Source organism: Aquarana catesbeiana, linkage group LG12 (genome assembly GCF_042186555.1).
Source record: "Aquarana catesbeiana isolate 2022-GZ linkage group LG12, ASM4218655v1, whole genome shotgun sequence".
NCBI classification, from domain to species: Eukaryota; Metazoa; Chordata; class Amphibia; order Anura; family Ranidae; genus Aquarana; species Aquarana catesbeiana.
In genome coordinates this window covers 46486099-46512061 of record NC_133335.1, presented here as the reverse complement: position 1 = coordinate 46512061, position 25963 = coordinate 46486099, and the positions used below count along the sequence as shown (strand labels likewise).

Below are 25963 nucleotides of genomic sequence, written 5' to 3'. Positions count from 1 at the left end.
AGAGCGTGACTTTTATGCTGCATCTTAACAATGGATGAAACATGAAATATGGTCCCTAAGGTGAACCAAGCCTATAAAAGAGACAGTTCAGGGTGAATTCAGAAGTCTCTTTGAAGCTCACCCCCTTTATATTTACCTTTCCAGTATTCCCCAGCTCCCTTGTTCCTCTGAATCTGGTGCTTCCGTGTATGTGGGAAATATGACCACCTCCCTAATGCAGCTTTGAGGCCTAGTGGCCAATCTCCATGCCTGAACACTGTCACATGATAGACAGTGACATCATCAACCCTGTGTAAGCTCTGATACCATCCAACACGACTTTACACAGGGTTAGGATTGCGGAGGAATGGAGCAGCTGGGAAGCGCAAAGAAAGTGAGCATAAGAGAATCAGAGGTGGGTTTTTATAGAGAATCTGTCACTTTGCCTGAATGGGCAACATTATGGAGTCTCCTTTAAAGCGGAAGTACACCCTCCTATCCTTTTACAGCCAAGGAAGCTGCCATCTTAGCCTCTGTTTGATCTGTTATGATCAGTTAAGACTGCAACCATTTAATGGCTTGACAGTTTGGTTGAGAACATAAGCAACTGTGACAGCTGCCGGCGGGAGAGGGGTGGAAACGGCAGCACTGCTGTGAAAGCCAGCAGGGAGGGCAGATACTAGAGCCGATCCCCCTGCAGCGCAGCTGTACAAGTCACGAGTGTCAGAAATAAGGCAGTACTGTCGGCCCTCCTGCTCGGCAGCTGCCCGGGCCCCTCTTTTGAACTGATGAGGCCTTAGCCCCCAGTACACGAGGACGGCTATACAGCCTCATCAACGGCCCTGGGTCAACCCATACCTATGGTGACCTTTACCTCTATGCCAATTGAATAACCTCTCTCCCGTGATATGGGCTCAAATTCTGCCTTTTCTCTTCTTTGTACTTGCATCTGAGGGCCTTTGCACACAGGTTTCGTGGTGCCTCTGGTGCTACCAGTAGTAACTTTAAAAATAACACTGATGAAAGGAAATCTCAAAAGTAGATTTTATAGCACTTTACAAACCCTAGTTGCATTTTGTGTTTTACTGCCTATTCACAAGGTATTTTTCTTATATATTTGTGTGGATACATTGCTTCACTGACACGTTGCATTGTCTGCTTGTGATATGGATTGTCCAGCAGAGGGAGCCAGGTTCCCTGTTGATCTCACCGGAGCTGTGTGCAGATCCAGCTTTCAATGATGATGTCATGTCTAGCCAATAGACATTGGACACTGCTGTCGCCTGATTGAGGAGGTCTGCAGCCCTATTGGTATTCAGGGGTTTGAAGCATTAGCCTTTAGTACCTAGCTGTGGAATGCTTGGGCCTTTTTTTTTCCTCCTAAATTTGTCAATGACAGAATAGTTATGTGCGGCTCATTATATTCCGTGACCTGGGCTTTGGCTATTAAGATTCTACACATAATGCCTTTTGACCACATTACTCAGTGGACACAAGGCCAGTCTTCAGCAACCTGCAGTTCAGAGCATTCTGGGAATTGGTTTTCAACATATACTGGAGGGCCATAAATTGCAAGGCTAAGCAGAAATAATACAAAGTGAAAACAGAATTGCTGACTTAATTTTTTACCAAGGGCAGTCTGCAGGCGAATAAAGCCCTAACCCTAACCCTAGGAATGCCCACTCCTGGCACCTTCCCATCAAGAATCTTTTTTATTTGCACAATCCCTCTCTGGGACGCCCGCCTTTACATTTATTTATTTCAAGTACTTGTATAGTGCCGTCAATTTACGCAACGCTATACATTCACATCAGTCCCTGTCCTCAAGGAGCTTACAATCTAAGGTCCCTAACTCACATTCATACATACACATACTAGGGCCGATTTAGACAGGAGCCAATTGACCTACCATCATGTCTTTTGAGTGTTGGAGGAAACCGGAATACCTGGAGAAAACCCATGCAGGCATAGGGAGAACATGCAAACTCCAGGCAGGTAGTGTCTTTACATACACGTGAACTTTAATGGAATCCCAGGTTTAGTCCATAGGGTTCAATATTGAGTTGGCCCATCCAGGCCAGTCAAGTTCCTCCACCACAAACTTGTTCATCCATGTCCATGCAAAGTTGGGAGCATGAAATTGTCCAAAATGTTTTGGTATGCCCAACCCCTGAAAAACAACCCTAAACCATAATCCCCCACCACCAAATGATTTGGACCAGTGTACAAAGCAAGGTCCATAAAGACATGGATGAGCGAGTTTGGGGTGGAGGAACTTGACTGTCTTGACCTCAACCCTATAGAATAGTGGTCATCAACCCTGTCCTCAGGGCCCACTAACAGGCGAGGTTTGCAAGATAACTGAAATACATCACAGGTGATATCATTTGCTGCTCAGTGATTGCAGTATTCTAGTCTGCATCTGCCCCAAGGTAATACATAAAACCTGTCCTGTTAGTGGGCCCTGAGGACAGGGTTGATGACCACTGCTATAGAAGACCTTTGGAGTGAATTAGAGCAGAGACTGTGAGCCAGGTCACAAATGTGCTTCTGGAAGAATGGTCAAACATTCCCATAGACACACTCCTAAACCTTGTGAACAGCCTTCCCAGAAGAGTTGAAGCTGTCATAGGTGCAAAGGGTGGGCCAACTCAATATTGAACCCCTACGGACTAAGACTGGGATGCCATTAAAGTTCATGTGTGTGTGTAAAAGCAGGTGTCCCAATACTTTTGGTAATATAGTGTATATACAGCACCCTGCTAGCCTCTCCCACCAGCCATGATCTGCCTGCATTGCATAGAGAAACCTAGCAATGGCAGCAATGATTAAAATATGGTATGTAATGAAAACGGAAAGGATTTATTTAAAAATGGCATTAGCATGTTGATAAGGAGGGGAAAGAAAAAGGCAAAATCTAAGCAGATTAAACTTCAGCTTTAAAGCATACTATTGATTCTGTTCCCTGCAGGTCACTCCAACAGACAAAGCTCTGGAATTTGACCGAGATTTCCGAATTCGTCACTACGCTGGGGATGTAGTGTGAGTATCTGGAGGACGCCCTAATCCTGCTGTCAGATTCTAATGTCTAATAACATGGCACAGTCCTATTCTCCAGAGTAGCCAGTTAAATCAACTTGGCATTTGATGGGTTCCACAGGTTCCTCGTTTTGGTTCTCACCATTTTCTTTTCCCTGACAGTTACTCGGTGGTGGGATTTATTGATAAGAACAAAGACACATTGTTCCAGGACTTCAAGAGACTCCTGTATAACAGGTGAGGCAAACCTATTATACATATGCTATATGTATTAATATGAATATTGGTTGATGACTCTTCTTTGCCAAATATTTTAGAGAGCGGAAGTGTAAAATGCTTCAATATCCTTCCATATCCCTGTCTTGCTTTATACTGATTTGCTGTCTTCTCCATGGATTACCCCCTTCTGTGGAGTAGCCTATTCCGTTTATTGGACTACTTGACACTGTTATGTCTGACCCGTTACAATCGAATGCATATTAAACCGTGGCATCCTGGTTTTTCCTGCGGTATTGTATATTTTGTCGCTGAAAATAAAGAATTAAAAAAAAAGTACTTCAATAGCCAAAATGCTAGAGAAGGATCCACCATAAAAGAAAAACCTTAGTCTTTTTGACCCCCACAACCATGCAAACCGTTTGTCTGAAAATTCTCATTAGTGCATTCGATGACTTGATTAATGACATTTGAAAGTACAGTAAAACCTTGGTTTGAGAGTAACTTGGTTTGAGAGTGTTTTGCAAGACAAGCAAAATGTTTCAATAAATTTTGACTTGATATACAAGTGATGTCTTGATATAAGTGAAAGAGTGCATGGAAAACACTGCGCTACCAAGTGCAAACCATGGGAAGCAGCTACATACAATCTGATAAAAACAATGAATATATAAAATAAAAAATGTAGCACATAATGTGTGTGTATGTGATCTAAAACAAACTATTTCTAATTTGTACTTCAAAAAAAGATTGGTGGAACTTCAGCCTGATGGCTTGTGATAAACATAAAGTCAATGAATAAATGTTTATAAGTGAGATATAATGTCCGGCAACACAGGAAGGTGAATATACTCCGAAGTGTGGTGGTATTCAAATGATTGTCCGAAATGGAACTTCACAGAAACTGGACCATAACAGTGAGATGAGGCAATACTGGAAGGAATGGTATGTAGAAAAACTCTTACCAGATCCCGTGGATTCCCATGTCAACGACAGGGAATCGCATTAGCAGTGTGCCACCCAGGGCGTGGAAAGGGACGTCCCGTCACTCGAATCCTCTAGGCTGGAAACTGCATGGATCTCCGGGGGCCGCCAGGCAGGTCCTCACAGCAAACAACCAGGATATGTATCAGGCGGGCAAAGACGTCACTTGTGGAGCTGAAGTAGGCACTTGACCTCATTAGGAGGGTATGTGAAAAGAAAAAATATGCCTCCAAATGGTGCAGATAAAAAAGGGGGGGATTTTTATTTCTAAAAAACGCCATTAACAATAAAAAAACGTGATCACAATGCATTAAAATGAATGGGCAACATGGAGGGTGGTATATGATTCTGACGCGTTTCGACCTACGGGTCTTCAACAGGGGCAAGTTGCCCATTCATTTTAATGCATTGTGATCACGTTTTTTATTGTTAATGGTGTTTTTTAGAAATAAAAATACCCCCCTTTTTTTATCTGCACCATGTGGAGGCATATTTTTTCTTTTCACATACCCTCCTAATGAGGTCAAGTGCCTACTTCAGCTCCACAAGTGATGTCTTTGCCCGCCTGATACGTATCCTGGTTGTTTGCTGTGAGGACCTGCCTGGCGGCCCCCGGAGATCCATGCCGTTTCCAGCCTAGAGGATTCGAATGACGGGACGTCCCTTTCCACGCCCTGGGTGGCACACTGCTCATGCGATTCCCTGTCGTTGACATGGGAATCCACGGGATCTGGTAAGAGTTTTTCTACATATCATTCCTTCCAGTATTGCCTCATCTCTCTGTTATGGTCCAGTTCCTGTGAAGTTCCATTTCGGACAATCATTTGAATACCACCACACTTCGGAGTATATTCACCTTCCTGTGTTGCGGGACATTATATCTCACTTATAAACATTTATTCATTGACTTTATGTTTATCACAGGCCATCAGGCTGAAGTTCCACCAATCTTTTTTTAAAGTACAAATTAGAAATAGTTTGTTTTTGATCACATACACACACATTATGTGCTACATTTTTTTATTTTATATGTCTTGATATAAGAGTAGTGTCATGTCACAACTGAGTATAAAAGAAAAGAGGGGCGCCTCAAAGTGTAGCAATATGGTTACATTTAATGAAGGTACAACATTTAGCAACTCACATGGTTGAGGAATAAAACAGGCACATGTAATTATGCAGGCATCCGGGGTAAAGCTGTCCACATAGACCATCCTCCACACCGCTATCGAAGTTGTCCCTTCCACACTGCACTCCACGAGCACTTCAAGCCTCTACTGCAGGGTAGTCTTCCCAGTCACAATTGCAGACTGACAGCGCTGAGAGCCGGCGGTGCGGAGGACGGTCTATGTGGACAGCTTTACCCCGGATGCCTGCATACTTAGATGTGCCTGTTTTAATCATCAACCATGTGAGTTTCTAAATGTTGCACCTTCATTAAATGTAATCTTATTGCTACACTTAGAGGCACCTCTCTTCTCTTTTATATCTCTGTAGCTCCTGCTGGATTTTGCTTCTAATCTCCTTGTGGAGGCTTCCATTTGTGGATGGACATTTTGTGGTTACACAACCTGGTCACATTGTTATAATTTTTTTATATGGACTATAAACTAAAGGACTTATGAATAAATGGTTGTGAAAGGAATCATCTGAGGTTCCATTATTTCTTATGGGGAAATTCGCTTTGATATACAAGTGCTTTGGATTACAAGCATGTTTCTGGAATGAATTATGCTCGCAATCCAAGGTTTTACTGTACTTCAAAAAAACTTTTGCTTTTAACATTTTGGATTTTGGAGTGAATGGACATTCCTGAAGGAAAACCACATTCAGTGTTACAGTGTGTTCATTGGAGAAACATTTCCATCCTGCTCCTATGAGTTTTGTCATCATGGTGGTTGAAAACAAACATCAGTTTGACCACAATAATGATTGAGCAAATGCTTTTAAAATTCTGCTAGTGTGTGGCCAGCTTTAGTCTATTAGACAAATGTATACATTCAATGGGGTGAGGTTTACAGGAGACAAGGGAGACAAGGGCAGATGGGATATTTTGGTTTAGACGCCCTCTTTAGAATGGTGGAAAGATCTAGTTCCAGATACAAATGGGAATTTAATATGCACCTGGGGGCAGCCATATTTGCTGGTTTCATAAGCAGGGTTTGTTTCCTGACGATCCTCTGATCTTACTAAAAAAGGCGTTTCTGGTTTAAACAATGGATTTGTAGTAGTAACATGCTGACAATGCACCTGGAAGGTAAGAGTCATGTCATCTTTGGCTTGGCTCTAAGTGACATAATAGAGCTCAGATCAGCATTTTTATTCCCTTTTACCCCAAAAATATACTGTTGGAATACCTAGAATAATGTGAGTTTTAGGCTGGGTTCACATACAGCGGCTCACAGCGGGAGTGAATTCGGACCTGACACGGACCAAAAGACGCAGAGGAGCCGATGCAGGGATATGTGAACCGGCTCTATAGAGAACAGGTCACAATCTTCTGCTATTGCGAATTGGATGCGGGGAACCCAGCACTAGTGTGAACCCAGCCTAAATGATAGGTCCGTTTTCACTAAAGCTGGCCATACACAGATCAAAATTCAGCCAGTCCTGCAAGAAGCAGCTGGATTTCAAACATTGTATGGGCAATTGGGCTCGTCAGATGTCAATTGTTCAGTTAACTTTAAAGTAAAACTAAGGGCAAACATTTTTTTTTTTTTCATTTTGGATAGAGTGAGGGAGGGTTATAACCCCTGTCAGATTTTTTTTTTCACCATCTGTGTCCCATTGTGGAGATTTCCCTTTACTTCCTGTCCCATAGCCAAACAGGAAGTGAAAGGAAATGCCTGCAAATTAAGGGAATTCCTTGGGGACCCCCCAGGTCACCAGAACTAGCGTCTCCATTGGAAGATTTCCCCTCTATTACTTTTCTGGGGACAACCCAAAATTTGGGATTTTCTTTAAGGCCCCTTTCACACGGTCGGACCGTTCAGGTCCGCCTGTCAGTTTTGACGGCGGACCTGAACGGGCGCTCCATGTTAGTCTATGGAGCGTCGGATGTCAGCTGAGACATGTCCGCTGACATCCGACCCGGTCCGATCCGCTAAAAGCAGACGGATGGCTCTTTGTCCAGGTCCGTCGCTGGCCGATCGGATCGGGTGAGATCTGATGAAAGCGGACATGCTGTCCGTTTTCATCCGATCCCTCCATAGGCGGCAGCGGCGCCTGACAAGCCCCTCCCCGCTCAGTGAGCAGAGAGGGACCTGTCATCCGCCGGCTCAGCGGAGATCAACAGACTGATCTCCCGCTGAGCCGGCGGACCGAGGCGGGCTCCGTAGAAACGGAGTCCGCCTCGTGTGAAAGGGGCCTTACTTTCACTTCCAATGATAATGGTAAACAGGACAAATAGGGTGAATCTCCTTAACAGGGGCACAGTCCGCAGTAAAACCTGGCAGGTGTTCTAATCCCTTTCCACTCTATCCAAACCTAAAAAAAAAAGTTTTGCCTTTAGTTATACTTTAAAGTGGTTGACTCCCAAAAAAATACAAAACAAAAAAAAAAAACAACCTCCAAGACAAAGGCATAATGAGCTAGTATGCGTCACATACTAGCTCATTATGAAATACTTACCTTAGATCGAAGCTGTTGCAGCGGTCCCCGTACACCAATGTGACCGGTGACATGTCTCCCGGAGTTATTCCCAGGTTCACGGGCTCTGGCGCTGTGATTGGCCGGATCTGCAATGACGTCACGCATGCGCACGGGAGCCGCCGGTCTTGGCACAGCTGCTGAGGAAACGGCACAAGCGAGCAGTTTCTTCAGTGCACATGTGCTGATGACGTCGGTACATGTGGATACAGTGAATATCTCCTAAACCGCGCAAGTTTAGGAGATATTCACGGTACATACAGGTAAACCTTATTAAAGGCTTACCTGTAGGTAAAAGCGGTAGTACAGGGTTTACAACCACTTTAAGCCCCAGTTTACACCAATGCGACTTGACAGTTCCATGACAATATGCACCCTGTTGCCGGCAATGGAACGGTTCATATCGCCGCAACTCATGTCGCAGCGATTATGAAAAAGGTTCCTGCACTACTTTTTGCAGACTCCCTTGCGACTTGCATAGACGTCTGTTAAATAAAGTCGCATGCTGCAATTAAATCGGCAGCACAAACTGCACTGATGTGCGGCTTTGAAATTGCGCTGAAGTAGCACAATTTCAAAGCCACACCAGTGTGAACGGGGGCTGAAGGGGCATGTTGGAAAATTTTACATCAATCAACAGCTGCGATCAATCAAGTGCAGCCACTGAACAGTGTACTCTGACAGCAATGGCTGCTGCTGTCAGAATATAATCCCCAGGATGGGAGGGGGAAAGATTCCTCCATCCACCTCAATTGTGTGGATGGAGGAATCTGTTTTTTTTTTATGTCCAGCTTAACTGGAAATAGCACTTTGTACAGTGTCAAGGTGACTGCTGTTACCAATTGGTAGTAATCACAACGATACCCAAGACAGATACACAAAACAGCGGTCGCATAATTAAACAGCATCCATCTGCATTGGCTGTTAGATCTGCTGGTGTTTTACAATAAAGGAAATAAAGGTAAATTTATAACTGAAGTGTTACTACACAAAACTGAAATTTTTGTTTGGACTTAGGGACTTAGGTGGGATAAGGTCAGTCGTACACATTAGGATTTATTTCATTCAGCCCTGTGAATGAAGTAGATTCCCCCATCCGTGATAAACCGCAGCTGCTGCGGCTGTCTTGATTACCCGAGCAGTGACTGCATCTGATTGGCTGCGGCAGTTACCAGGAATTTTCCACCCACCTCCTTAGATCTGTAGATCAAAGTTTGTCAAAGAGGATAGTGTCAGCCGGGTCATACATGGATTCAATTTTGCCTGATTCAACAGGAATCGGCTGAAATTTTAAACCATGTATGGCCAGAATAACTCCGCCCACTCAGATTTCTTAGGAACTGCAGTGATGAGATGTCAATGCCCAAGGTCCTGGCTCTGCAGCCTGCACCATACATATGGTCTTACTCCTCTTACTGCAGTAGGCGTCTTCCTATTTTTGTTGTATTTGTATTTGTTGTATTTACTAAAGTGTAAAAAGAGAGGAACGCATACTAGCAAGAGTAAAGCTGCCGACACATTATACAATTTTCTTGTTCAATTTCCTTTAGATTTACTCTTCAACTATGTAGTGCAAGGGCCTGCCTGATTGCTTACAAATTGAAAGTGTTTAGGTATGACCTCATATTATATGGTTTGGGTAAATCTAAAGGAAAATAGAATAATGGGTAGCCAGCTCAAGGACGGCCATAGATGGTTCGAATCTCAGGCGGTTCAGCAGGAACAGGCTGAGATTCGAACCGTGTGTGCAGGCTGAATGTACCAAGTTGATCGACCAATCACTGTCTTCTCCCAATGGGGGCGGCTCCCCCCAAGCCCCCCCCCCCCCCCGCCAGAAGCAGACAATTGCTTCGGTCTCCTAGATTCCCCTGTAAGCAATGTTTGAGTTCATGGGGGAATCGTGCAAATTACTTTCCTGCAACCCGTGGTTGTAGAAAAGAAATGTGCGCCATCTATGGCCCGCCTAAAATTCCCTGGCAGTGAATGTTGTATGTAGGTGGGGGCGGTACCCTGTTGCAGACACAGACAGAGGTGGGATATTCATTCCTTTGGAATTTAACCTGAACTGGGCAGAATTTCCCCTAATCATTATTTACATAGAAAACTAAAGTGAAATGGGCTCCATAATAGTTAAAATGGGAGTAAGCTCTGTAGATGAGCTCACATTCCACTATTAGATCCATTAAGCTGTCTAGGCAGCTGTGCCCTGCTCTTTGGAGAAGATGGAAGCTTGGAGTTTCATGAATATTCATGATGTCTTCTACACGCCTTCTCTTGATGTCAGTCGCTGTCAGTGTTCCGAGGAACAGGAAGGTACAGCCAAGTCTGTGTTTCCTGGAAACCCTTCCAGTGAGATGGAGGGAGGGGAGGGCAGGACAGACCCAATCCAGCTGACTCCTGATTCCATATCGGCTCCTCCTGGTTCTATAGAGTACAGAATCTTCTGATCCTACACAAATAAAGCGGTTATGTAATTGTGTTATGATAGAACAGATGGTGACGGGGCTTCATCAGGATTTATTATAGACGGCCAGTATTTATCGTATTATTGTCATGTACACCTTAGCCGCTTCTTGGGATATGAACGGTCATAAACTTTAACCGACTATACCATGTGGTCAGCAGGGTTGCGTTGCAGCAATGATGTCCTGGGTTAGGTTTCTACCAGGGCCACTTGTAGCATAAAAAAATCAAAGAAGTTTCACGCTAGGGCCTAGGAATTGTTACCAAGCAGCTGTCCCTGTACTCCGATACGAAGCACAACAAAATAAAGAACAAAAAATGCACCGCTAGAAAATTTAAGAATTGCAGCAATTAAAAATTGCAACAACCACCGAATTTGTGTAGTAGTAGAGTTTTCATCTATGTATGGCATGTATTGGTATCCAAGTACTGCAGTTTTCCCCCCACAAGCCAAAAAACATGCTAAGGACCAGTATCAACGGGTTTTAGTTTTTTCACAACTGCAATTAATTTTTAATGATCTCAGAAGCATCTTAAACTGATATCAAGATCACTCTGCATTTGCTCATCAAACCCTTGTAACGTACGCTATATTACCAAAAGTATTGGGACGCCTGCCTTTACACACACATGAACTTTAATGCCATCCCAGTCTAATGCCCCGTACACACGAGCGGATTTTCCGTCGGGAAAAACTTGGATGGTCTTTCCGACGGAATTCCACTCAAGCTTGCCTTGCATACACACGGTCACACAAAAGTTCTCCAAACTTTCGACCGTCAAGAACGCGGTGACGTACAACACTACGACGAGCCGAGAAAATGAAGTTCAATGCTTCCGCACATGCGTCGAATTGTTTCCGAGCATGCGTAGCAATTTTGCGCGTCGGAATTTGTACAGACGATCGCATTTTCGGATAGGAATTTTTGAAAAATTGAGTACCTGCTCTCAGTCTTTTTCTGGCGGGAATTCCGCTAGCAAAAGTCTGATGGAGCATACACACGGTCGCATTTTCCGACCAAAAGCTCTCATCGGTCTTTTTCTGGCCGAATTTCCAATTGTGTGTACGCGGCATTAGCCCGTAGGGTTCAATATTGAGTTGGCCCATCCTTTGCAGCTTATAACAGCTCCAACTCTTCTGGGAAGGCTGTCCACAAGGTTTAGGAGTGTGTCTATGGGAATGTTTGACCATTCTTCCAGAAGCGCGTTTGTTAGGTCAGGCACTGATGTGGACGAGAGAGCCTGGCTCGCAGTCTCCGCTCTAATTCATCCCAAAGGTATTCTATCGGGTTGAGGTCTGGACTCTGTGCAGGCCAGTCAAGTTCCTCCGCCCCAAACTCGCTCATCCATGTCTTTATGGACCTTGCTTTATGCACTGGTCCAAATCATTTGGTGGAGGGGGGATTATGGTGTGGGGTTGTTTTTCAGGGGTTGGGCTTGTCCCCTTAGTTCCAGTGAAGGGAAATCTTAAGGTGTCAGCATACCAAGACCTTTTGGACAATTTCATGCTCCCTACTTTGTGGGAACAGTTTAGGGATGGCCCCTTCCTGTTTCAACATGACTGCGCACCAGTGCATAAAGCAAGATCCCATAGACACACTCCTAAACCTTGTGGACAGCCTTCCCAGAAGAGTTGAAGCTGTTATAGCTGCAAAGGGTGGGCCAACTCAATATTGAACCCTACGGACTAAGACTGGGATGCCATTAAAGTTCATGTGCGTGTAAAGGCAGGCATCCCAATACTTTTGGTAATATATTGTAGGTCTTGATAGTTTAGCTGGTGTTTACTCAGATTGGCCATTGTAAGCATCTGTAGGACTGCTTTGGGGGCAGTGGCGTCGCTAGGGGGTGGCTTTTGGGGCTATAGGCCCGAATCTGGGGCCCATAGCCCCGAGTCTCTGCAGGGGTCCCCAAGGGGAGGGGAGGCTCTCTGGGGACCCTGATGTAAGTGGGGGGGGCTCTCTGGGGACCCTGATGCAAGGGGGAGGCTCTCTGAGGACCCTGATTGTAAGGGGGAAGCTGTCTGGGAACCCTAATGTAAGGGAGGCTCTCTGGGAACCCTGATGCAAGGGGGAGGCTCTCTGGGGACTCTGTTGTAAGGAGGAGGCTCTCTGGGGACCCTGATGTAAGTGGGAGGCTCTCTGGAGATATATACACACACACACACGTATATTATTGTATATACATATGTATGCCCGCCCAAGCTTATGACTTTCTTTACTACGCTGCTATGGGCTCTAGCCCCAGATCTTTTGTAGACTTAGCAACGCCCCTGTTTGGGGGCATTTCATCGTAAACTCTTTTGGGGAGAGAGACTTGTCTGGGAAGATAGCAGCTTTGCCCCCCCCCCCATCCTTTAAAAATGACATTGATAAGTCTTGCAGTGGGCAGAGAAAAGCCACTCCTTTTACTGTTTTTCTGTACTGACATGACATTTGAGATATGATGCCTACAATTACATCTCCCTATGTGAAATGACAGACAGCGCCCAGTTTTGGCCAGTTGTTCTACTTCTGTGGATAATGAAGATTGTAACTGGGAACCCTTGACATCCAAGGGCTTTTACCAAGGTTGTCTGGTGGATGACCCAGCTCTGATTTGATTGATATGTACCCTGCATAATGCTGATAAATATGTTGGAATTATATTTGCATGTAGTTATACTTTGTAATTCACACCAAAAAAACTGCTTTAACAAGTAAAGCCAATCAAGCATTACATATGTGTCAAACAATGGAGCAATTTGTCACTAGATGTTGCAGTCAATAGAAAGCAGCTTATTGGATTCACATTATTTTCTCATTGTGGCCTCTCGTTCCAAGTCCTTTGACCTCCATATATTATCTCTGTGACTTTTCCTGTCTCTTCAACAGCTCCAACCCTGTGTTGAAAACCATGTGGCCCGAGGGAAAACTGAGCATCACAGAGGTCACCAAACGTCCCCTGACAGCTGCCACCCTCTTCAAGAACTCCATGATCGCCCTGGTGGATAACCTGGCATCTAAGGTACCAGCTCTGATCACCCCATTGCATAACCCTGAGATGCCAGCAGCACTACTGCTCATCCATGGCGACCTCCAGCTGTCAAGATGTCACTGAAACAAAACCTGAATAATATTTTGTATTTTGTGCTGCAGCAAACGGACAAGGATCTTATTTATGACATCTGGTTGAATATTATTTTTAACACCTTTTTTTGGCCCATTACCAAAAGACTGATCTTGTGCTTTGTTTACCATTAGCAACGCACACCTAAATTGTACCTTTCTTTAATACGACAACCAATCGCCTTTCACTGCTCAAATTGCTCTAAACCAATAAAAAAATGACCTCTCTATGTTTGCTGTAGCAAACCACAATCCATGGGTCTTCAGACACTACCAGCGAGGCCTTCTATTTGTTGGCTTAGTGAGTAACACTGGATTCTTGGGGTTCAGTGCTGACCAGTTTAGGGAACCTAATTATTTGTGTGTTTCCACTAAAGTCATGAAGGGTTCCTTCGAATGCTGTGTGTTCCTCCCACAATCTAAACACATAAGGGTTGCAGGGCAGAAAATTGCTTGATTCCCCATGGAGCTATTGAGGTTTCCTCGCCATCAGAATACAATGATCAGCACTTGCTGCTATAGCCACCGGCAGTGATCACATTAAAAAAATCTGACAGGCTGGATGGATTGACTTCATTCCAACCAGCCTGCCCTTACATGGATCAAAATTCGGTCAGTTCCCTGGTGAACTGGCCAAATTTTGCTCCGTCTATATCCAGCTTAAAGTGATTCTAAAGGTACAAATAAAAAAAAAATACCAAACATGCCATACTTACCTGCTCTGTGCAGTTGTTTTGCACAGAGCAGCCCTGATCCTCCTCTTCTCTGGTCCCCTGCCGACACTCCTGGCTCCACCCCCCCTGCCAAGTGCTGCTAAAGCAATCCGCTTGCTATGTATGAGAAAGCTCTCCCTTTAGCAGCACATCTGAACAATCCTTCCGATCAACATGTTAGTGACAACTTCAGCCAGGACTCCAACCAGGCCATGCCCCCAACGCGTTTCGCTCCGCCCTCGAAGCATAATCACGGTGATCAATCTGCTTGCTATGGAGGCACTCATGCAGGCTCGCTCCTGAGTCAGCTCTGTGTGTGTGTGAGCCAATGGCCCCCACTGCTGCCTCTCTGTTCAATGAGGGGAGAGAGAGAGCCGGGAGAGCTGCTGCTCTCATGCACATCACTGGATCGAGATCGGCTCGGGTTAGTATAAGGGGGTGGGGGGGCTCAGGGGGCTGCTTGCAGAAGCTTTTTTACCTTAATGCATAGACCTTAAGAAAAAAATATAAAGCCCTTAAAGCTACCTTTTATAGCTTTAGATAAGTACATAAAGATGGCCAAAAATGTTTTTTTTCTATTTTTTTGTATAGGTGGTTGGGATTTTTATATATTCCGAATATGTCAGCCATAATTTTGTTTTAATAAGTTTTGCCTGATGAATCAATAATGCCTACAAAATCCCCCAAAACTGCAATTTACTTCATTTGCTTCATGGTATACTCAGTCCTAGTGGTGTTGACATAACCTATCTGATGACCTTTCAGGAGCCCTACTATGTTCGCTGCATAAAGCCAAATGACAAGAAGTCCCCATCTTTGTTTGATGAAGAGCGCTGCAAACACCAGGTGGGGTATCTGGGTTTACTTGAAAACGTTCGTGTCCGGCGAGCTGGTTTCGCATATCGGCAGGTGTATGAGCGATTTCTCCATAGGTACGGACAATCTTTTCTCTTAATGCACTGTCGATCTATTTGTCTTTGCTACATGTGTATATCTGTCCAAAAAAGTACTTTTTGGCCATATAAAATGGAATGTAGGAGAACCATGTGATATCAGCTTTCTGTAGTTAAAGTATTACTATCCCTTCTGCTTTGGTGATATGATTACTTACAGCAGAACTCTATCCAGATTTTTTAAAAAAAGAGATAAAAACATGATCAAGCTGTGATGTGTTTAATACGACTCTTCTTTACATTAAATTCCTATCATTCCCTGCACCTCACTATAAAATTCACTCCAGGTTGACATAGTTGTAATCAATCATATCTGCAGCTGCCCACATCATATCCTCGCCCATCATATTACTGGCACACAGTGTTCAGGCAGAATTCAGGTACGTCAGGAGGCAGAGTTGAGATGCCGAAGTAACTGCCTGTAGCCCCAAATTGGAATATCTCTGTTTAGCTATATTGCATTGGGAACCCTGACAGATATCTGAATGCACAGGGAAAGAAAAAATTAAGAAACCAATTTACCTGCTATAAAAATGTTTGATTGACTTACCTCTATTGAAAAAAAAAAGTCTAAAATTGAATGTCATTAAGATACCATTAAAGGTGAAGTGTGGGAAGTGAAAAAAACAAACATATACTTCTATATGGCTGCAGCATCGGTCCAGTGCTGCAGCTTTCCTCCCCCGGCCCAAGAACTGAGCGATCACGTGACCACCAATCACCCAGTTCTTCGGTCTTCCCGGAGCACAGAGCTCTGACTATAAGTGGCCGTTCTCTGCTCTACCCCTCCAGCGCTCATTGGAACACCAGTCTGGGGAGGGAGCAGCTTGCTCAGGGTCTCATCAGCGCGTTGAGAGGCTGAGCCAGCTGCTGGTCAGGCACCTGAGTGGATCCCAACACTATTGTCAGGATACATCCAGAAACTGGAGCAGTGACGATAGCTGACAGCAGACTTTAGACCACTGTCAGCTGATTCTGGGTCATAGGGGTGCAAAAGTAAGTGCACTTCTGTGACCCACATGAGAACTATGGCCAAAAAAAGCATTGGCCATACTACTCTTTTTTTTAAGAATGCTGTATTTTCCAAAAAGTGAGCACGGCAAATTCATTTTTGGGCATATGACTAGAAGCAGATGGTCTGATGTTTTGCTCAGGCATAGTCACTGCTTTTGGCATAAAATTAAAAGGAAATGAAGTGAGGTGCTCTATATAATAAAAAGTGGTACAATACTCAGGATAAACACATATATCAGAAAAACACAACACATACGGTATATCAAAGTGCAAAATGAAGTGTTGCTTAAATATAAGATCCAATAAAACAAAGTCCCATGCACAATCCAATGCAAATGTGAAACCGATCAAATAATGTTGTTTAAAGTGTCCACTCTGTACCCAAATTCCACATACCGATTCAATTCTAGTGTAATAGAGATCCAAATCTTCTTGGTAATCCAGTAAGCACCGCACTCTTCACCATAAAAGGACCACCAGTGTACCCACCACCAAAGGCCCCTATGGGTGTCTTCTTACCCGGTCCCCACTATAAAATGAATGTCAGAAGCGCTTCAGCTACATAATAGTGTCAGCCAGACTCCTGGTCCTTTAACTGTCTCCTCCACTCTTCATTAGGTATTCCCATGCAAAAGCACAAAGAGAGATACTAATAGTGTAGACCGCTGAAATATATTAATTTTAAATCTTACACAAATGCCACCTGCCAGAAAATATATTAAAATCACATGTAGAGAAAGTAAGTCATCCACAATACAAACTTCAGCAAGATGGTGTCCTCGCCCCGCCCAGCATGATGACGTCACCACCCGCTGATGGGTTGTGCCTATCCAGGCTATCCCGCCTTTCTCAAAGGCTCCACTTCTCCTCCTTTGTTACAGAACAGCCTCCAGCCAGCTTTCCTTCCAGCCTGTCATTGATCTTATATTTAAGCAACACTTAATTTTGCACTTTGATATGTGTTGTGTATTTTCAATATATATATTTATCTTGAGAATTGTATCACTTTTTACTATATAGAGTGCTTCACTTTATTTTTATTTATTTGTACACTTATGTGGTGAGTGCGCTGTTCAGTGGTAGCAGCTCTAACCTTTTTCATTATGCATATATGATCTAATACTTTGGTTTTTATAATTTATAATAGTGCAAGGATTATTTTCACACTTTTTGCCAAAAAGTTGTATTCTGAATTTGTTAGATTGCTGTACTGCCAAGAAGGCCGTCTATAAATATATTGAGGTATCGGGAAAGTATGGAATTTTGAAAAGAACAAACATCTATACTCACCTTTTATGTTGTAGCATCTGCGTGATGCTACAGCTGTCCCATGCTGACTCTAAAACCAAAACCGAGCAATCACATGACCTGTGATCACTCAGATCTCAGTCTGCTCCAAGTGGACCGTCAGTCACCACTTTCAGCTCTGCTCCTCCAGCGCTCGATGAAGCATCGGCTTGGGGAAAGCACATTATTATGCCTTTTGTATTGTTGGCTGGTTCTGTTCCATAAGTACCACCCTTGTTCATAGCCTACTTTCACCACTGTGTTTTTCTCCCGATCCAGGTACAAGATGATCTCCCAGCTAACCTGGCCTAACCATGACTTGCCTTCAGATAAAGTTGCTGTGCAGAAGCTCCTGGAGGAATGTGGGTATCACCACGATGCTGCATACGGCAAAACCAAAGTTTTTATTCGTACCCCACGTACCCTGTTCTCCCTGGAAGAGAAGCGGAGTGAGATGCTCATCAGGATCATTCTTTTCCTGCAGAAGGTAAACTGGTGATAAAAGTAAGGATGATTGTTTTACTTTCTGTGTGAAATTTAGGTGAGCATCCTACACCTTTCCTCGGTATGTTCTAAACTGTATGACAAAAATATGATGTATACCCAACCATAACACCTACTAAATTGCCAAAAGTATATGGACACCCCTTCAATTTAGTTCAGGTTTTTCAAGTGAAGAGTAAGTTTAATACTACAACATACAAAAACTTTTAGCAGAGATTGAACAAGAAGATCTGGATGCTGCACACCGGATTGAATTACCTCAATGCCTTTATTATAAAAACTGGATCACAAAATACATACAGGACAATCTGGCTGGATGTACAGGGCTCAGCTAACGCGTTTCGCCCTCATGGCTAGTGTTTACACATAGCTATGAGTAAGCACTAGCCATGAGGGCGAAACGCGTCAGCGGGCACCTGGGACTCTTTACCTCTGAAGGACCTATACTGATTGTTCACCTGGATTTAGACCTACCTGAGCGGTGGAATTCCTTTTGCTTTGATTGCACCTTTGGATATATAGAAAAATTTTTAGGCAATTCTAAACTTCAAACCTTGTGGATCCACGTTGATGACCATGGTTTTGAAATGTGATGTCCAACAAACACATATACGTGTGTTGGTCATGTGTTCAGAAATATTTGTCCATATGATGTATATTTGGACTAACCTAAATTCCTGAGAATGTCTGCCCGTTTCTCCAAAACCTTTTGCCTCTTCATAAATCTAAAAAGCAACAGGAAATAACAATCGAGATGGGCACAGAATTACACAAAGAAACCATGCATTTTATAAAGCTTGTGGAGAGGGCAGGATGTGCCCAATTCGCTATTACTTGAATGATCGCCATGAAACAATTCCATAAAACATAAATTAAAGTGTAGCTCTAGACCAGGGATCTCCAGACTTTCTAAACAAAGGCCCAGTTTTCTGTCCTTCACACTTGGGGGGGCGGACTGTGGCCAATGAGTAGAAATGGGAGTAAACAATGCCCCATTATTGACATTAGTAGGAGGAATAATGCCCCATTGTTGGTATTAGTGGGTGGAATAGTGCCCCGTCGTTGGTGTCGGTGTGAGTGAGAGGAATAGCGCCCCAAGGGCCAGATAAAGGTGAAGGAAAGCTAAATGCACGACATACATGCATACCAACTTCAGCTACTTTGTTACTTGTTTGTTGTGGTTTTGGGTTACAATGTTACATTGAATTCTCACAGAGATTGTCTATCTCTGAATGATCATTCAGTGAGGAAGACTTCAGACTAGCTACCAGTCATAGAATCTCGCAGGCTGTATACAGAAGCTGAGTAGAAGGAGATAAGAAAAGATAAGATAAGTGCAAGGAGTACAAGACACATCCTATGTACAGAGGAGGGGGTTTTATGGACGTTTGTAAGATGCCCAAGGTAGGCAACTGGCTACACTATATTACCAAAAGTATTGAGACATCTGCCTTTATACAAACATGAACTTTAATGGCTTCTTAGTCCATAGGGTTTAATATTGAGTTGGCCCACCCTTTGCAGGAAGGCTGTCCACAAGGTTTAGGAGTGTGTCTATGGGAATGTTTGACCATTTTTCCAGAAGCGTTTTTGTGAGGTCAGGCACTGATGTTGGATGAGAAGGCCTGGCTCACAGTCTCCGCTCTTATTCATCCCACAGGTGTTCTATTGGGTTGAGGTCAGGACTCTGTGCAGGCCAGTCAAGTTCCTCCACCTCAAACTCCCTCATCCATGTCTTTATGGACCTTGCTTTGTGCACTGGTCCAAATCATTTGGTGGAGGGGGATCATGGTGTTGGGTTGTCTTTCAGTGGTTGGGCTTGGCCCCTTATTTCCAGTGAGAGGAACTCCTAAGATGAGGATGAGCAGGTTTGGGGTGGAAGAACTTTACTGGCCTGCACAGAGTCCTGACCTCAACCCGAAATGACACTTTTGGGATGAATTAGAGCGGAGACTGTAAGCCAGGCATTCTCATCCAACATCAGTGCCTGAACTCACAAATGTGCTTCTGGAAGAATGGTCAAACATTCCCATAGACACACTCCTAAACCTTGTGGACAGCCTTCCCAGAAGAGTTGAAGCTGTTATAGCTGCAAAGGGTGGGCCAACTCAATATTGAACCCTACGGACTAAGACTGGGATGCCATTAAAGTTCATGTGTGTGTAAAAGCAGGTGTCCCAATACCTTTGGTAATATAGTGTATGTCTGCAGTTGAACACCATATGTTTCCAAGCACAATTTCCACTTTGTTTCCCTTTTCTCGACCCCCTTGAAAATTTTAACCGTTTTTGTTACTTTTATGGTTTAGATGTGGAGGGGAACATTGGCTCGCTGGCAGTATAAGAGAACCAAAGCGGCCATCAAAATAATGCGGTACTACAGACGCTACAAAGTGAAGTCCTACATCAAGGAGGTTGTTCGCAGGTTTAATGGTGTAGGGAACAGCAGAGATTATGGGAAGAATGTCAAATGGCCTACGCCTCCAAAGGTTCTTCGTTCCTTCCAAGAATTCCTGCAGAGAGCCTTCCTCAGGTATTCAGGCTCAACTAGATCAGAAATGAAGCAGAATTGTACTACGATTTCAATAGCAGCTAAACGTGCTTTCTTTGTTGACAGGTGGAGGGCGTACCACATCATAAAAGCCATACCTCCTGCTGACATACCAAAAATCAAGGCCAAAGTGGCTGCATTTGAGAACCTCAAAGGTCAGCGAGCTGACTTGGGGCTCCAGAGACGATGGGAAGGCAGTTACCTTGCTTTGGTAGGTCTTCAGTTGTATGAAAGCAGAAGGCATAAAAAAAGTAGATCTGCAGTTGTAATAATTCGCCTTATTACTTTTATCAGAAACAAGAGAACAGCCAAGACTCAGAGGTGTTCGTATCCCGGGCTAATGAGCTACAGAGGAAAGACAAGTTCATGCAGCCTCTCTTCTCCTGTCATGTACGCAAGGTATGCATCTATGGGACTGTGTAATGGATGGCCAGTGGTAAAGATAATACAAGGAGCTCATGCATATATTATGCTATGGTCTAGATTGCAGATTACAATTTCCACCATGACAACATTATGTTGTCATCCTGATTGTGCATAAGAGTAACAAATGACAAAGCACAGCAGTCAAATGGCGTCAAAACAACAGTTTATCTGAAGTCCTTTCTGCATTTTCAGCATGGGGTCAGACAGTTGACCGTGGCTTTCAGACTTTGGGGGGGCAACTCTGATTCTAGGCTCCAGCGTTGCCCCCAAATAAAGTAATTCTAGTTAAATACGGGGAGGGGAAATATAATGTTTTGTAAGTGAGCATATACAGTTCTATTAACCGCTTCAACCCCGGAAGATTTGGCTGCTGAGTGACCAAGCAATTTTTTGCTTCGCTTTAACTGACAATTGCGCGGTCATGTGACGTTGCACCCAAACTAAATTGACGTCCTTTTTTTCCCACAAATAGAGCTTTCTTTTGGTGCTATTTGATCATCTCTGAGGTTTTTATTTTTTGCGCTATAAACAAAAAAAGAGCAACAATTTTGAAAAAAACACAATATTTTTTACTTTTTGCTATAATAAATATCCCCACTTTTTTTTAAAAAAGCTAATTTTTTTTCAGTTTAGGCCGATATGTATTCCTCTACATATTTTTGGTAATAAAAATCGCAATAAGCGTATATTGATCGGTTTGCGCAAAAGTTATAGTGTCTACAAAATAGGTGATAGATTTATAGCATTTTTATTATTTATTTATTTTTTTTTTACTAGTAATGGCGGCGATCTGCGATTTTTATCAGGACTGTGACATTATGGCAGACACATAGGACACTTTTGACACTTTTTTGGGACCATTGGCATTTATACAGCGATCAGTGCTATAAAATTCACTGATTACTGTAAAAATGTCACTGACAGGGAAGGGGTTAACGGTCGGGGCGAAGATTGCACGTGATTGGATGATGGAAGTCAGCAGAGCTTCTGCTCATTTATTAAGCTCTGGAGCAACTGCACTTGCAAAAGTGCACAGCCTATTTGTCCTTAAAGAGGAGTTCCCATTTAAAAAAAAAAAAAAAAAAAATTAAAAGTCAGCAGCTACCAATACTGCAGCTGCTGACTTTTAATTGGACACTAACCTGTCCCAGGGTCCAGCGATGCGGGGGATCGAAGCCCCGCTCGTCTCCTCCTCCGTTCAGCGGCGCTGGCATTGCAAATGTGGGCGCCGGGCTGTGGCTTCACAGCCGGACACCCACTGCGCATGCGCGAGCGGCGCCGCGCGCCGTGATTGGCTGCTCAGTCATCTGGGACCTGTAATGGGTCCCAGATGATTGACAGGAGGGAGGGAGCAGAGTTGAGCCCTTCCTGTGCCGAGGGGAAGTGATGTCATCAGCCCAGGCACTAAAAGAGGCAGACTATGAGGGACCCCCTAGCAACAGGCATTTAGAGGTAAGTTAAAAAAAAAAAAAAAAATTCCCAAATGTTTTTTTTATTTTTTTTTTAGGCACATTCATGCATTTTTTTTTTAGGGTGGAACACCACTTTAATAATCAACCCCAGCATCTCCTTATATTCAGTTGACATATTTCTTTAACTTTTTATTCCTTCTTAGGAAAGCCTGATTGTACATTTTTTTTCTCACTGCTTAGGTGAACCGATTTAACAAGGTAGAAGATCGAGCCATATTTATAACAGACAGACATCTGTATAAAATGGATCCCAGCAAGCAGTATAAAGTTATGACTAGCACTCCACTTTATAATGTAAGTAAGATGACTTACAATGTTGACCTAAACCCAAGAGCAAAAATGTAATATATTGCAGATTATCAGTTCATAAATGTGATGGCTGCATTAGTTTTTTTCTTTCAGGCTTTATTTTTCTGGTAATCCTGCCAGCAGCACACTTCCTGTCCTAGGATGACAATGGGAACACACTTTGCTGTAACTAGCAAAAGATTTGCAAAGGGCATTAACACCATAAATGTACCCAGGCGCAAAAAAAGGGGGGGGGGGGGCACTGGTGCAACTGACAAAAAAAACGGGCAAGGAATGATAAACGAATGAAGTCCCTTAGTCCTTGAGAAAAGTCCATAAAAGTCACTGTGGCTTGAAGTTCACATTATGGCAGCGTTCACATTATGGCTCTCTTCTGCGCAGGATCCGGGGAGGCTCCAAACAGCAAACCATATATAAACAAAAAAAAAAAAGGAGAAAAAAGCGTCACTACCGAAGTGTTGCATTTATTAAAACATATTGGTAAAAAAAACAATAAATATGCACGTTAAAAGTAATTAAAAAGCGTATCAATAGGTCTCCAGCAGGTGCAAACCTTCCCAGTGGTCAATGGTGAGCTAGTCCCCCCCGGTGGATGTGATGTAAGTTGCTTGGAACCAGGAAGTTGGCCAGGGGAACACCAGGAAGCGCCAACAGGAGCAGCAGACTGAGTGCGTTCATCACCTGGATAAGAACCAATGTGGACAGCAGGGAAGTGTGGCAGGTGTTCAAAATGGCAGTGATATGCATTTCGGGGTGTGGCCCCCTTTGTCAAAAACTCATTTTGCTGTACCTATGGACAGTGGCGGCTGGTGCTCAAAATTTTTTGGGGACGCAAACAAACTGAAAAATTCTGAAAAAAAACCCTATCAATTGCAGCCTCACTGTACCATCAATCGCAGCCACTGTGCTATCAATTGCCGCCACTGTGCTATCAATTGCCGCCACTGTGCCCATCAATTGCCGCCACTGTGCCCATCAATTGCCGCCACTGTGCCCATCAATTGCCGCCACTGTGCCCATCAATTGCCGCCACTGTGCCCATCAATTGCAGCCACTGTGCCCATCAAATGCAGCCACTGTGCCCTCAGACGCAGCCACTGTGCCATCAAACGAAGCCACTGTGCCTCATAAAACGAAGCCACTGTGCCCCATAAAACGAAGCCACTCTGCCCATCAAACGCAGCCACTCTGCCCATCAAACCCAGCCACTCTGCCCATCAAACGCAGCCACTGTGCCCTTCAAACGCAGCCACTGTGCCCTTAAAACGCAGCCACTGTGCCCTTCAAACGCAGCCACTGTGCCCTTCAAACGCAGCCACCATGCCATCAAACGCAGCCACCGTGCCCCATAAAATGCAGCCACCGTGCCCCATAAAATGCAGCCACCGTGCCCCATAAAATGCAGCCACCTTGCCCCATCAATTGCAGCCACCGTGCCCCATCAATTGCCGCCACCGTGCCCATTAATTGCCGCCACCGTGCCCATCAATTGCCGCCACCGTGCCCATCAATTGCCGCCACCGTGCCCATCAATTGCCGCCACTGTGCCCATCACACGCAGCCACTGTGCCATCAAACGCAGCCACTGTGCCATATCATTTGCAACCACTCTGCCACATAAAATGCAACCACTGTGCCCATCAATTGCCGCCACTGTGCCCATCGATTGCTCCCACTGTGCCCCATCAAACGCAGCCACTGTGCCATATAAAATGCTGCCAGTGTGCCCCCTGCCATCTGCACTTACCTGTCTCGGTGGGACAGCCCCTCAATGTCTTCTCCCATCCTCTCTTCCCGTCCTCTGCTATGATTGGACGCCTGGCGTCCAATCACAGCGCCTGTTACAGCCAATTTACAGCAATGCATGAATCTATCTATCTATTGGTCATAAAGGGGGTGGCAGGAGAGAGGGGGCGGCGCCCGTGCACCCTTAATGCACGGGCCACCACTGCCTATAGAGGAACAGCATTGCCACACTAGGACAGATCTACAGAACACCTCCTTCTCTCCTCTTCTCCATAATATAGGAAAGAGGCATTTTGTAGTAAAATTGCAAACAATGCTAGGGCAAGCCATAGATTATGCAATTGTCTGTCCTTCAACCATAGATTGAAGGACAGAAAATCGCTCTATTCCCCTATCAACACTGACTGCTCCCGTCACCTGCGCTACTATAGTGAGAGGTTTTCCCTCGTTCAGAATACAATGATCTCTGCCAGCAGCTATAGCTGCTGGCAGTGATTGCACAAAAAAAGACGGGCTGGTTGTATTGAAGTTAATCAATAGATCGACTCCAGTACAACCAGCCTACCCATAAATGGATTGAAATTGTAAGCAATGATCAGAAGCTGTCTGTGGTAGCTTAGTCACCGTGCTTGAGAGAACGTTCTCAGCACAGAAAGCCGTCTCAGTCTTTATCAATCTTCACCCTAACCTCAAAAGGTTAGTCCACCCAAAACTGATATATCATTTTATGGTAGATGATGGAGGTTTAACCCTCCAATCCCAACTCCCTAAGATTTCACAGTACCCTTTTCAATGCCCAAAGTTTGTGTCAAATCACAGTCTCTGCATCAAGGTTTTAATGTGGTGATATCTCTCCGAAGATCGCAAACAATTTGACAAGGCTGCTTTAAAGTAAGAGTTCTTTTATAAAAAGTTGTGATATCAATCCTCCATGTGTAGTAGAGGGAGGTATATTTGTAGGATCTCTTCTGGGAAATCACATTAAGGCAGAGAGAACATTGACATGACAATTACCATGTCTGCTGGACCATGTGACTTATTTACAATGCTAGTTTATTGGTTATCGATCTCGGGCTTTATTGCTTCCCACTATATTAACACATCTTCACAAAATAGGCTTTAACAAAATCAACAGAGCTCTTATGGTTGCCCTCCCCCATACAGTATTACAGCTGCTGTGCAGGGTATTATAGGAGGCTAACATCGAGGAAGATGAACGGGCTTGTGTGCTTGTACGTAAAAATATCTTTTATCATTTTTTAACATATGGTATACTTAACTAAAGCAGAGGCTGTGTTCATGTGAAGAATCGAACATTAATACAGTCCCTGACTCCAAGATGAGCCAGTGTGCAGCAATAATGTATAGAGTTCCTCTGTGAGATGCTTCATCCCATGACACTACACGCTTGTAACTCAGGTATGGTTGCATTCGGAGAGTCTTTGCCCACTCCACCAGTCTGGCATACCCCAATTACCTCATTCCCAGTAATGGAATAAAATCCCACCAGACACATAGACGGTGGGTCTCATAGGTGTCTTAAGTTACCTCTC

At 44.1% G+C, this 25963-nt stretch overlaps 1 protein-coding gene across 1 annotated transcript in view; it reads left to right on the top strand.

Annotated features, from left to right (window-relative positions):
- Nucleotides 1-25963, top strand: part of MYO1D (myosin ID) — a 150318-nt gene that overhangs the window by 94739 nt on the left and 29616 nt on the right. The window contains exons 13-21 of the mRNA XM_073607686.1: nucleotides 2951-3021; nucleotides 3181-3255; nucleotides 13203-13335; nucleotides 14915-15081; nucleotides 17683-17890; nucleotides 20216-20439; nucleotides 20524-20668; nucleotides 20752-20856; nucleotides 22536-22649. Of these exons, the coding sequence (XP_073463787.1) occupies nucleotides 2951-3021; nucleotides 3181-3255; nucleotides 13203-13335; nucleotides 14915-15081; nucleotides 17683-17890; nucleotides 20216-20439; nucleotides 20524-20668; nucleotides 20752-20856; nucleotides 22536-22649 (1242 nt within the window). The remainder of the gene's footprint in view (nucleotides 1-2950; nucleotides 3022-3180; nucleotides 3256-13202; nucleotides 13336-14914; nucleotides 15082-17682; nucleotides 17891-20215; nucleotides 20440-20523; nucleotides 20669-20751; nucleotides 20857-22535; nucleotides 22650-25963) is intronic.